Source organism: Pseudonaja textilis, chromosome 10 (genome assembly GCF_049901715.1).
Source record: "Pseudonaja textilis isolate UNSWEBS1 chromosome 10, rPseTex1.2, whole genome shotgun sequence".
Taxonomy (NCBI): domain Eukaryota; kingdom Metazoa; phylum Chordata; class Lepidosauria; order Squamata; family Elapidae; genus Pseudonaja; species Pseudonaja textilis.
The window spans coordinates 23,978,139-23,991,028 of NC_141999.1; the positions used below are offsets into that span (position 1 = coordinate 23,978,139).

Sequence of the window (12,890 nt, forward strand, 5' to 3'; positions counted from 1 at the left end):
TGCACGGGTCTTCAAACTTGGCAACTTTTAACACTTGTAGATTTCAACTCCCAGAATTCCTGAGCTAACATGGACTGGAGGAGGAATTCTGGGAGTTGAAGTCCACAAGTCTTAAAAGCTGTCAAGTTTGAAGATCCCTGATCTACAGTATCTATCTTCTATCTCCATCTCCGTCTGTCTGTCTATCTAATCCAAGGGTCTTCAACCTTGGCAAGTGTAAGACTTGTAGACTTCAACTCCCAGAATTCCTGAGCTAACATGGACTGGCGGAGGAATCCTGGGAGTTGAAGTCCACAAGCCTTAAAAGTTGCCAAGTTTGGAGACCTCAGATTTAGACAAAAGTCAAGAGCAGCAGCCAGGGACACACAATCACACACAAACCTTCCTATTTGGAAGCATTTTTAATTTCTCCCCCTTGGCATGAGTATTGGCAGCTCTCAGCCATTCAGTTTGGGATTTCCAAGTTGTTTCAAATATTCAAGGAAGCCATTATAGGAATTTTTTTAAAAAATTAAAAGGTATCAAAGATGCTTGGCCTTAAATTCTGTAGAGCAAAGGCCTTCAAACTTGGCAAACTTAAGGCTTGTGGACTTCAACTCCCAGAATTCCTGAACTAACATGACGTTTCGCTTCTCCAGCTGTGACAGAATAGACTTGGCCCTAGCCCTATTCTGTCAGAGCTGAAGAAGCTTCCTGGATGAGAAGCAAAACATCTTCAAAAAGGAAAAAAGAAGGAAGTTGCAGTTGCCTCCTGAAAAAGAAAAGAAAAAAAGCACCTTTGGGACTTGGCCTTAAATGTTCCTAGAAACCTAGGAAAGCTACAACGAAGCACGAAGGCTGTAGTAGTGTGGAACCCTGCACTGCAGAGCGTAGCACAGATTTAGCTACCATCTCCCTGCCTCCTTTCTTCAAGTTATAAAAGCCGCCCAGCATACAATAAAGCAAGGGAAAAGAATTTATAAAGTTTGCATAAAACTTTTAAACGGTACCTCCCCCTTTTTCTAAATTTACCCTGGTCTTCCATGAAAACAAGAGACCCCCAGACCAACTTAAATCCCCCACCCAAAAAACCCCACCCTCGGTTTACCTGACTTACCCTCTTCCACAAAAATTTCCCGAGGCATTACCAGGTTCAATTTTTACAACGATTTATTTTCCAAACAGCTTTATTAAATGTGCCAACTAGCACAGGCAGCACACATTGTATGAACCAGGGAGGAAGGGGGGGGGTGGGGGAGGGAGGAGAAGGAACATATCACATGTACGATCGTTTTAAAATTCGATGTCACCAGAACGCCACGGCGCTTTCTCTTCCCCGCTGACCTAGCTGCAAGGCAGCCTCTAGTTGAGCTTTTTTTTTTTAATTCGTTTTTTACAAAAAAAAAAAACAAAAAAAACAAAGGGACACTGGAGCTTTGCCAAAAAAGAAAAGGAAAAAAAAGGAAGAAAAATCACACACAAGAAAAGTTAACGGAGCAGTTTCCTCGGCCAGGAACCGATGAGCAGTTAGGAAGCGTGTTGGGCAGTTGAGAAGCAGAGTTTCAGGGTGTAGGGGTACGGCCCATCTAGGAGGAAGCCAGACACATTTATGAGTCGCCTCAAACTCTATTTACCCGAAAATACAAACAATGTCATCATCACACCAAAAAAATGAAACATTTCTCAAGCGTTCCCGACATCTCCCACGGTGATCCATTTGGGGCTGAATAGTCAAGGAAACACGTCTAAACAAATAAACCTCCCATATTCAGATTTAAACTAAGAACACTAGATCGGGGACCTTCAAACTCGACAGCTTTAAGACTCCCAGAATTCCTCTTCCAGTCCATGTTAGCTCAGGAATTCTGGGAGTGGAAGTCCACAAGTCTTCTTCAACTTGCCAAGTTTGGAGGCCCTCGCACGAGATTGTTGGGGGCGACAGGCTGAGTCTGTAAACCACTTAAGAGGGCTGCAAAGCCCTGTGAAGCTATAGGTAAGTCTAAGGACTATTTGCTATTATAAAGTAATCCTCACGAGCACAACTGAGCCTCAAATTTTTGGTGGCTGAGCAAGACAATTGAGTTTCGCTCCACTTTACAACTATTTTTGCCCCGGTTGTTCAGTGAGCTCCCTGCTGTTGTGCAGTTAGTAAGTTAAATGAAATCGGTGGAGATGATCTCTACAGGCCTTAGGCCTGATGAGGCACACTTCAGAATGTGCCGGGGCTGCTTTTTCCTTCCAACCGATTAATTTGGCCAGGTCTCTAACACGGTCAAAGTCTGCTAAGTGTTTTCGAGACCTACTAGCTTCCCTTCCCTGCCCCTAAAATTAAACAGGAGGAAGGGGAAAGAAGCGGGGAGACTCCCCGACCCCACTGTCACCAAGGCCTCCCCTTCTTTCCTTCGGCATCCAACAGGGGCTTACTTGGGTTTTTCATCTGATAGTGGTTGAGGAAAGCCAGAGTCTCTAGCGCGTCCCCTTTGGTTTCCCACTCCAGCAGTCCCGAAGAGCTCCTTTCACCTGCAAGGGGGTGTCAAGCAAGATAGGGGTTAACCTGAAGCCGCCCCTCCTCCTTGGCAAACTCTCCAGGGCTGGACTACAGTTCCCATCGCCCTGACCTCGCACTCTGCTGTCCTGGAACAGCGTGGCGCTCGGTCCCGGCGTCCCCAAGACCGACCCATCTCTGCCGAGGGATACTTACTCTTCCCTGAAAACACCTTGACAGACGCCGGTCTCTTCACGCCCAGCTCATCGCAAATCTGAGGGGGGGGGGAAATGCCGCATGGATTAACACAGGAGCGCTAAGCCTCCGCCCTGATCAAGCCTGTGCCTATTTTGGGGTTCTCCTCTTTGGTCAAGCCCTATTCCCAGGGGCTCCTGCACTGCCTTCCCATACAGTTTTCAGCCACCGTACAACTGCATTTTACGTATATTTCTGCACTGAGTTGAATATATGCTGGTAGGAGCCCAAAGGAGGCCTTTAAGCATTATCTGACAGCAAAATAGCTTATTTACATGTAGAAAAAAAAATGCACAAGTCACCGCTTGGGGTCAAATGTTTGTTAGAACCACTCTACAGCCTCTTTTATCAAAAAATGAGCATTAATCCGTTCGCATCTTCTGAGGAGGCCAAATAAAGAGGAGCTCACGTCCAGGCTCGGGACCTGAGTCTTGCCACCGAGAGGAGCCAGCAAGGAAGCCCAACGGGGTCTATTCTAACTGCTGCTTCTAGGCACCCCGGAGCTTCTGCTAGTATCATATCCAGACATGAAAGTCTTGTGTTTTTCCCCCCCTTGGCATTACTGCTTCCTGCTTTTTGCAATGTAAGCGACATTTGGGAGCGAGACGCTGTCTGAATCCATTAAAGCCAGGGATCTCCAAATCTTGGCAACCTCTAAGCCTGGTGGACTTCCAACTCTCAGAATTCCTGGCTCAGAATCCCTTTGGGGAACTCTGGGAGTTGAAGTCCCCGAGGTCGTAAAGCAAAGCTGGCTGGGGAATGCTGGGAGTTGAAGTCCGCCAGGCTTAAAGTTGCCAGGATCCCTGCATTAAAGTCATCATCACGTCGTATTAATTAAGGGCAACCATTTTTGCTTCCCCTCCTGTTCTTCCTAAACCCTCTAAGGCTAAGAAACATGAAATATAAACACATAAACAAACTGCTGGATTATTTTCTCCCCGTTCTGGCCAGGCCGGTGGAGGCTGCCCCAGGCCCCAACCCTGACCTCGTAGAAGTTATCCTCCGTCACTTCCAGAGGCGCGTTGAAGAAATGGAGCACGTTGCTGGGATGCTGGATTCGGTTCTTGGCGGCTTGCTCCGGGGTGGAGAACCGATTGTTCCGGGAGCCGCTGAAATCTTTGTAGCTGCAGGAGCCGTCCTCGAGACCGTAAGACTGGCCAGGCATGATGGCCTGTTGCTTGGACACGCTGCGGACAAACCGAGACAGGCCTGCTCAGTCACACACCCTCCTGGCTTTGGCCCTAGATTCCTCCCGAAGGCCTGGGGAGAAACGCCGCCGGAACTCACCAGACATTCAACTTCTGATCAAACATGAAGTTGTTGTTGAGGTGGGTGATGGCTCGGTCCACCGCGTAGCCATCGGCCATCTCCACCATGGCTGCACCAGGCTTGCTTTTCATGAACTTCACCTTAAAAAAAAAAAGGGGGGGTGTTTCTTGATTCAACTACAAGAGGGCAAGAGAAGGTTGCTTTCAAAAGGAAGACACACACCCCCTCCACCCCCCCATCCTGGGTACAAACTTTGTTCCCATTTTAATAGGGTGTCTGGACTCCAACAAATCCACCCCCATTCAAATCATAAGTCTCTAGCCGCATCTCTCAAGAGTTAATAAAAAAAAAAGATTTATTAGGAGTGGCCATGTCCGCGTTAGCTGGGTGCAGCCGACACTAAGACCCATCATTCATTTCCCTCTTGACCCTGGTCTTCCTTCCACCCCCTGGATGTATATTCTCCAATGGGACACATCCATAGCCAAGAGTCATCAATCATGCTCTCCAGTAATAATCTTGTGTGCCAACAGCTTCGGCTGCCTAGCAATTATCTGAAACATTTAAGGAATGCACTGCTTTCCCTCCACTCCCTTTTTCTGGCAGCTAAAACCACCAAAGGAGTATCCTTTGAGTTGACATAGGGATTGTTTCATAAACAGATCAAAAGACTAACCAGCCTGGGTACCCTCTCCCCATCACATACAGCCAATCCTCAACTTATAACCAACCATTCATTGGTTTGAAGTTACAACAGCACGGCAAAAAAAAAAAAGACGACTTATGAGCATTTTCCACGCCACCTTTACAGCATCCTTGCAGTCAGCTCTGCCAACATCAGAGCTGCCCTCTCCCTCAGCCGCTCACCTTCTCCACATTTCCATAGAGGCAGAAGACGTTGAAAACACGGTCGCAGTTCATCTTTGACTGGTCCAGGCCGTAGACCATCAAAACGGGGCTGTCGGCGTGGGGGCCGTACTCCGGAGGGGGCGGTGGAGGCGGGGGGTGCCCATACTGAGGCCCGTAGCGGCTGGGTCCTCTGTGGCGGCCCCCCACGGGCGGCCCCATCCGCCGCCCTTCGTAATGAGGAGGAGGAGGGCCGTAGCCTTCGTCGTGGTAGTGGCCGTGGTAGCCCCCGTGAGGCCCTCCTGGAGGAGGAAGCAAAAAGTCAGGCTAATGCCGGGACGAGGGGCCAGAGGACACCCCACCGATGGACCCGGCCTCACCGTATTCCGCAGGATGATCCCCAAGGAGCGGAGGCTGCCTCTGGCGCTTGTTTGGATTCCCACCCGGCTCCCCTGTCAAAAGCAGACCAAGGTTAGAAACTTCTGGAAACAGCTCAGTCACCTTGATTTCTGGGGCTGGCCTCCATGTTGGGATACCTTGGTTAGGCCACGAGGCCAGCCTGAGGCATCCTCCATATTTAAAACCTCCTGCTTCCTCAGAATATCTCTCTTTTCCTTCCACCGTGGGAGAAAAGGGGAGAGGGGCATTACAAACTACACCTCCTTTTCAGGCCTCTCTCCTCCCTCTCTCCTCCTAGTTAGGCGAGTCATTTGGGACAGATCCTGATACTATCTCGAACCAATGTGTCTTCCCGGGCTTTTATTTAAGCAGCAAACCTGATGGAACTAGAACTCTCTCTAGGCGCCAAGCGTCGTTCTCCACCATCTACCTGCCCTAACAAAGGTTCTCCATCTTATCTTAAAGCCTGCCTTGCCTTCCTCCTGAAAATTTAAGGGCTTTAAAAAAATATAAAACCATCGACACAGAAGTCAAATTTCACCACCGCTTCGAACATTAAGGGCAGGAGGAGGAGAGGGGGTAAAAAAACAAATAAATAGAGGAAACCAAAGTCTTTGTCAGCCTACTCCCCACCACCTCTGGCAGAGCTGAAAGGATTGAAAACAAGACCAAGAAGAAGATGGCAAAGCAAAGCAAAAAAAAAATCGTCCAGTTTAAACACAAATCGATATACGAAGACAGGAGAATTTAAAAGCAAGTCATACAATTCTCGTTCTTTTTTTTTTAATAAAAAATAAAAATAAAAAAAAGTAAAGAAGAGTTTCGCAGTTTATTTCAACAGGCATTTTACAAAGATTGAAAAAGGCTACTTACAGCAGGAGTTTACAGTACAATGTCCCTTGTCACAAACATATTCTGCATTTCTCTTACCATTGGACGCTTCAACAGTGTAAGCACAGTTCTGAAAGATGGCGTCCCATCAAACATACAGTGCGACCCTGCGTTACATGGTTTCAGAGTCAAAGTCACGTCAAAAGGCACCACACTGACACAATCAATTTTTTTAAAAAAATAAATGAATGAAAAAAGGGCTCACGGGTTTTGTTTGTTTGTTTGTTTGTTTTTGTCTTCAGATGGTATCAAGGAAACAGAGGTGTAAATGAGTGTCCCTTCCGTGTTGCGTCTCCTGATGTTTTTTTGTTTTTTTTGGTCATGTGCTGTTTAAACAGGGTTTTTTTTTTTTGGTGCTTCTGGCTGTGTAGGTCTCCCGTGTGCGTGTCTCTCTCTCTCTCTCTCTCTCTCTCCTCTGTGTGCCTTGGCTCTCAAGTGCCCCCTGAAGCGGAAAAGGACGACCCCCCCCAGTCTCTAGGGAACCGGGGAGCGCCTCTCGGGGCCTTGGGGGGTTTAGCCTGGGTTTATTTGTCTGTCTCCGCTTGGCGCTGATCAAAGTGTCGGCGGCAGCCGAGGACTGCAAGAAAAGAGTAATAAAAAAGGCCCTCTCCCAAACCAAACCGAGTTGATATGGAGAGCCATCTTAGGTCTTGAAGGGTCTCGGGGATCTACTCCGTTCTCCGTTAAGACTGTTGGTGCACTTTGTCTGAGACCCCTTGGGTGTTTGTCCTAGATTCTGTGTTACCTTCTTGGGTTCAAGGTTTGTTTTTTTTTTTAGTTTTTGTTTTTTTGCCTTTGTCTGTTTTGTTTTGTAAGCATGTCGTGGCCTGGTGAGTCTTTCTCTGTCTCTCTTTTTCTCTGTCTCCCTCTGTGCTTGTAGATGTCTCTTGGATCGCGGTGTTGTGTTCTTGATGTGCGGATATGAACTCAATCTGTTGCCTTTCGGGTAACACTTAAGATGCTGTATGTTTTCTCCAGGCAGAGCTAAAGGTTGCAAGCTCTTTGGTTTTTTTTAGTCCTACACTGTGTAGTGTTGTTAAGAGAGAGTGTCTAGCAGAAGGCAGATTCCCAGGCAATTCAGAACTTCCACGGCAGCTGCGCGCCAGGGTCATGTGGGGAAAAATCGGTTCAGAGCCGGGGAAAGGCCAGATATATCGCCCCCTCCTCGGTGCCCAGCCTGAGGGAAGAGGGCAGAGAGCCGGGAGGCAGCTTCTGAACTGCCCAGCCCTGCCAACTTAAGCCACTGCCAATCTGCACAGCGCCTAAGTTATGTACCTTGGAGGAGGAAAGTGAGTCATGTACATGTCAAGTCATGTAATGCCATTGCTTGCTTCGACGGGAGGGTGGGGTCCAAAGGCACCTCTGGCCGGAGCCCCACCTGACCGCCATCCAACAGCCTCCCTGGGCTGGTTTGGGCTGTGGAGCCAACCAACTCGACTGCCAAGCCTGAAAGCAACGCCTGCTTTTTAAAGCTGTGGCCGGGCTTGGAGGGGCAACGCTGCCCGCCCCACAAAGGGAACGTGCCTTTTTATTATGCACGTGTGCCGGGCTCCCAACTAGCTTTAAGTCTGAGCTGACAACAGACGGCAACACGCCCCCTCTAGGAAATGACACTGGAGACCCCTTGAGCCCAAGATGGACGCCCCCCTACCAGGTCCCAGAGTCTGCATGCCGAGGTGGTTTTCCTTGAACGGGAGAGAAGTTTCCCTCTGCCCACCCTCCGCCCCCAGCCATGGAATGGCAGAAATGCAAGATATACCCCCAGACCCACAAAGGAGGCGGCTCGATTAGCACCAGGGCCAAAGGCTGCCTAAGGCCAGAGACTGATGGGAGTGGCCATCTCTGGACCTTCCAGGAGTTACAGGTCCCTGGCATCCATTTTAGGATGCCCCAGAACATAAAAGATTGAAATCTGAGCACAACCTGCCTTTCGACTCTCCTCTCCTCTCCGCTACCACATCCCCAACCTTCCTAGTAGCTGCGATCCACCCACACACCCTAGAGCCGCAACACCGGGGGAGGAGGGAGGATACCTGACCAGGTGCAATCAGGGAGACGGAGCTGCCCCAATTCCCTCGCGGCTATTCTCAACCCCCACCCCGCCTCCCACCTTAGAAGGCTCAGGAAGCCAGCAGGCGGCTGCCCTGACCCCCAGGCATCCCTCAAACGGGGGGCCCCCCCATGTTGGACAGCAGGCAAATGGCATTACATCACACAATTCAGCTGGAGGACGTGTGCTCTTCGACAGGAAAAGAAAGGGTCTGTGTGTAGCTTGAGAGCAGGCTATCAAGGTTACCTTGCCCGCTGAGGTTGGGGTTGGTGTAGTCCCAGGTATCCTGGTCATTCTTGAAGACGTTCAGGCGAGTGGGCTGAAACGAAGCACAAACGGTCAAATACCAATACAGAGAGAGGGAGCCACAAAGCCAGGCTGTGCGATTAAAGTGGCCGCGGAGCGGTCACAAAACAGGCTTATAACCCGTAAGTATCTAACTATCTGTTCCAGTTTAGCCCATAATGTGTGACAGTCGGCACAACTGTTATTAAAGCAGAAGTAATCTAAGGTACGGGCCGAGTCTTGACCCACTCCCTATATTAAGGATGCCGGGCTTACAACTTTTGTAGCATCCCATGATACAAGTTACATTTTTGCTGGAAACCAGCCTTTAACGGTCGTGGAGTTTGCTGAACGAGGACTGCACGAAAGACTGTAAAATCAGGCTGGTCACGTAATGACCGAACTGTGAAGGCTTACAACCATCACTGGTTGGCTCTTATCCCCATTATTTTACAGAGGAGCTGCCCTACTGGTAGAAATTCCTGCCATTCTATAACTTAACAGAGCAGAAACGCCAGACCGCTTTCCCCCCAATTTTTCTACCCATAACAGAACACCCCCTTTTTTCCCCACTCTCAAGGTTATCTTATGCAAAGGAGCAACGTCAAACAGCTACAATGGTTGGGAAGAGCCAGTAACCTTCGGGACAAGGGTACAAAGCTAATTAGGGGGAAATCTGGGTGAAGCCATTTCCTTGGGCCAGTCTGCAAATCCCTTCCGATTCAGGAAAGAAGCGTTTTCCGACTTGGGGTGGGAGGCTGCCAACCCTCCTCTGCAACCTCCACTCACCTTGGCATATTCAATCTTCAGCGTGCAGCAGCCAGAGTAAATGTCGGCCCCGTTCAAAGAAGCTTTTGCTCTCTGAGCACTTTGCACAGAGTCAAATGTTTGCAGAATTAAGGAAATCTTAACTGGGGGTTTCCTAGTCAATTATTTTCAAGCCTTTCTTCTTGCTTTGCCCCCCAAAAGTGCTCTATCTCCCACAGCCCATGCTGAAGCAGACAGCTCCGCTTTGTTCTTCTCAGCTATAAAAAAAACCAAAAGGATATTCCACCATAGCTTGGACTCCATTTTTTCTAAAGATAACAATGCGCTGGACTGGACCACATGGGTTGCAGATGGTATACAGGACATCCTACAAGACAAAGGCCGTAAAAGTCAACCCCCTCCGAGTCTCCTAGCAGCCCTGCCTGCCACAGACTTCAATGAACAGTTCACTGAGACAAGGAAACAGACCCGCAAACCATTCAGACAGTATTTTAACCCTGAGTCTGCTCTTCCTGGTTGGGTCCAAAGCAACTTGGAGGCCCAACGAAAGAAAGTCAGGACTTTCCCACCTCCTAGATGTGGATCTCCCCGCAATAAAGCAGCCCTCGTAACGCACCGTCGTTATGGAATAGATGGGGTTCAGAATGGTGAAGAGCAAGACGTTGTTTACTCCTCGCGAATCATCCGAGTCCCCGGGCCGTGAAATCTTCTGGCTGGTAGAATAGTTGACGAAGGCTGGATGTCCAGCAATGTAGATCTGATTGTCCGCTGCATAATTCACAGCGTTGCACGCTCCTAGTATGTCCTCAAACTCTACTAGAGCCTGCCTTTTTTTGGGCATCACCACCACATAGCTTGTTGGGGGAGGAGGGGGGGAGAGAAGAGAACTAAGTCACTGAACCTGCACGGTCTGTCATGATATCCCCCCTCCCCGGATGTTCTCGTTGCCCCTTCCTCACCTGATAGGGCCAAATTCTTGCAAGGCCTCCACCAGATCAGCTTCCACCACACCATCAATCAAACCCCGGATATGGACCACAGGAGAAGCAGCTGGCTTGTGCGGATCATCATAGTTCTCCTGCAAGGGAAGGGGAGGTCGTGTGACGCTTCCCGGGTAAAGTTCTAGTGCAAAAGCAAGTGGCGGGTCTTTCACAAACAGGTGTTTCTGGGGGGCTGCAAACTGGAACAACTGGAGCCACAAAAGGATTCTGTTAGGCAGAGGATAACTTAGCAGGATGCAGTTCAAATGGAATTCCCCACCAGGAACAGTTAAGTTACTGCTTTTATTTTTTTTAAATGGGAAAATGAACCAGGAAAAGATCATCCTTAGCTATTATGGCCCGTTTAATGGGAAGCAACAGAAGGCACCCTTGGCTGGGTCCATCACAGCTCTTCTGCTCCCAGCTTATGCTAAAAGGAGCCCCAGTTACATTTCTTTGGCCAATTCATGCTCAAACTCCCCTCCTAAATCTCTGCAAACGCTTCTTGTTCCAGAGAAATATATCCCGCGTATCCTTTTATCCTTCTAGTAAATTTGAACCTGCAATCTAGATGTTCTAGGGCCGACAGTTAAATCCAGTAATTGATTTAGTAAATTTATATGCGGCCCGTCACATTATCCAAAGCGACTCTTGCTCTACAGTTAAAACCACGCTACCCAGGAAACCGCCACCAGAGAACCCTGCAAGATGTACACACCCAAACTGGAGGGGAAAAAATGCAGTCAAGCAACGAGACTTTCTTCTCAAAAGGAAAAAGGGCTTGGCCACACAGCCCAACCCTTAAACAAGATTAAATGCCTGTCCCTGCCGATGGAATTGGGCGCTGCAGAGTTAGTTAGTTGCCTTGATCCTGATCACATCCCTTCCACTGGCCCTCGATTTGGGGAACCAGAGCCAGAGTGCAATAAATCACAATTAAGCAGAACAAACAAGCCACTGCTCCTAAGTCTAGCTTTGCTCACGTGGTAAATACACCTGCCTTATAATTCACCTCTGCAGCGGGGAAGTGGAAGTGATGTCTTGCCTGGTGTCTGAGCCACAGAGGCGGCTTTGTGGATCCATAAGGCTCTGCTAATCAAGCCCGACCCTTCCTTATGGGCCTTCCGGTCCTGACTTGAACCCAAGTCTGCCCCTCAATGCGGTCACGTTAAGGCAGGGTTAGGTACCTAGAGCCCTTTTAACGACCAGGGGACTTCAACCCCCAGAATTCCTGGCTCAGAACCCCCTTCCTGGAATTCTGGGGGTTGAAATCCCCAAGGTCATAAAGGAGCCATAGGTGCCCAACCCATAATAAGGCAAGGAAGGAGTCTGTAACAAAGTAGGCGGCCATCCTTCCTCACAGCAGGCCCGTAGACTGCTCCTGTGGAGGGAAAGCTCTGCAGGAAGTCCTCAACTTACAACAGTTCATTTAGTGACCTAAGATACTAAAAGGCACTTTAAAAGAAGTGACTTTGGACCATTTTTTGCCCACAAAGCGACATGTTTTGCAGCATTCTCCCAGATCCACCTCCAGCCGCTTGGCAAGTGGTTCCTCTTTACGACGGTCGCAGGCTCCCAAAGTCACGCGATTCCTCCTTTTTGCGATCTTCCAACCAGCAAAGTCAATGAGAGGGAGGGAAAGCCCGGTTCGCTTAACGACCAGGTTACTAAAATTAACCGCAGGGATTTCCCCTTAACAACCGTGGCAAGGTCGGTCGTAAAACGGGGCAAACCTCCCTCCAACCAATGTTTCCACGTGGCAACAGAACCCTTGGGCTCAAGTGGCGGTCGTAACTTGAGGACCACCACCATCGCCCCGCCCCCCCTTTTCCCTTTGAAGACCCATAAGCCCTTTGGCCCCTCCCACCCAGGCAGCCGCAGGTTCAAGGGGGGCAGGAAGAGGCGGGAGTTTAATGGTAGACTGCGCCTACCCGTGGAGGCTCACGTGCCCCATGACTACAACTCCCATCTTTCCAAGCCACCGCGCAGCCCTCGGAACCGAACTTCCCCCCCCCCACCCGCCATCCCTTTCTATGGGGGATGATGGGAGTTGTAGTCCACAGCCCCAGGCGCGTTTTTAAAGGCCTTTCTCGGCCCGAAATATCATCCTTTCCCCTCCCCTCCCGGCTTTCTTTTCTTCCCTCTTTTCCCTTCAGCCCGGCGGGCGGTCTCTCACCCCGCCTCCGCCGGCCGCTCCCCCCGGCCCGTGGTCCGCGTTCTCCGTTTTCAGGCGCTTCGGGGCGCGCCCGCCTTCAGGGCCTCCCCCGTAATAACGGCCGGAGCCACCCCCGCCGCCGCCGCCACCGGCCATTTTCACCATGTCCCCTCCGCGTCCCGAGCCGCCGGCGCCGCCTTCGCCGCTCTGCGAACCTCGCCACCTCCGCCGCGACATGGCGCCCACACTACAGCAGCCCACCCTCGCTCCCACCTCAGGCACGCCTCTATTGGGCTGGCCCGCCGTCGCTCAAGGCCGTCCGGGCTCTCATTGGGTCGAGGCCGTGCCTTACCTACCCTTGTCCCGCCCTCCGCCGCCATAGGGTCGACTGTCTCCCGCCTGCCGATATGATTCGCTCTCGCATCCGTTTATCAAGGGTCTTGGCCTTTTCCGTTGGCCAACAGGAACATCCGTCCCGTCTTCCTTCAAACTCGTTGGATCAAGGCGATGTCTCTCCTCGCGGCATCC

At 50.2% G+C, this 12,890-nt stretch overlaps 1 protein-coding gene across 1 annotated transcript; it reads right to left on the reverse strand.

Annotated features, from left to right (window-relative positions):
* Positions 1–1,131: 1,131 nt before the first annotated feature.
* Positions 1,132–12,657, reverse strand: HNRNPL (heterogeneous nuclear ribonucleoprotein L). The gene is made up of 13 exons (XM_087939308.1): positions 12,384–12,657; positions 10,187–10,305; positions 9,844–10,081; positions 9,507–9,594; positions 9,249–9,343; positions 8,421–8,493; positions 5,215–5,286; positions 4,856–5,136; positions 4,007–4,128; positions 3,705–3,906; positions 2,681–2,738; positions 2,404–2,499; positions 1,132–1,565 (listed from the first exon to the last, which is right to left on the reverse strand). The coding sequence occupies exons 1-13, from the start codon at positions 12,597–12,599 to the stop codon at positions 1,507–1,509; spliced, it is 1,719 nt and encodes a 572-aa protein (XP_087795434.1). The 5' UTR covers positions 12,600–12,657; the 3' UTR covers positions 1,132–1,506.
* Between the last annotated feature and the right edge of the window lie 233 nt (positions 12,658–12,890).

Coding starts and splice junctions, on each gene's coding strand:
- HNRNPL (XM_087939308.1), bottom strand. CDS start 12,599: ATGTCGCGGCGGAGGTGGCGAGGTTCGCAGAGCGGCGAAGGCGGCGCC. Junction 9,344..9,506: donor AGTCCAAGCTATGGTGGAAT/ATCCTTTTGGTT, acceptor TTCTGCAAACAT/TTGACTCTGTGCAAAGTGCT. Junction 2,739..3,704: donor CGGAGGATAACTTCTACGAG/GTCAGGGTTGGG, acceptor CCCCCCCCTCAG/ATTTGCGATGAGCTGGGCGT.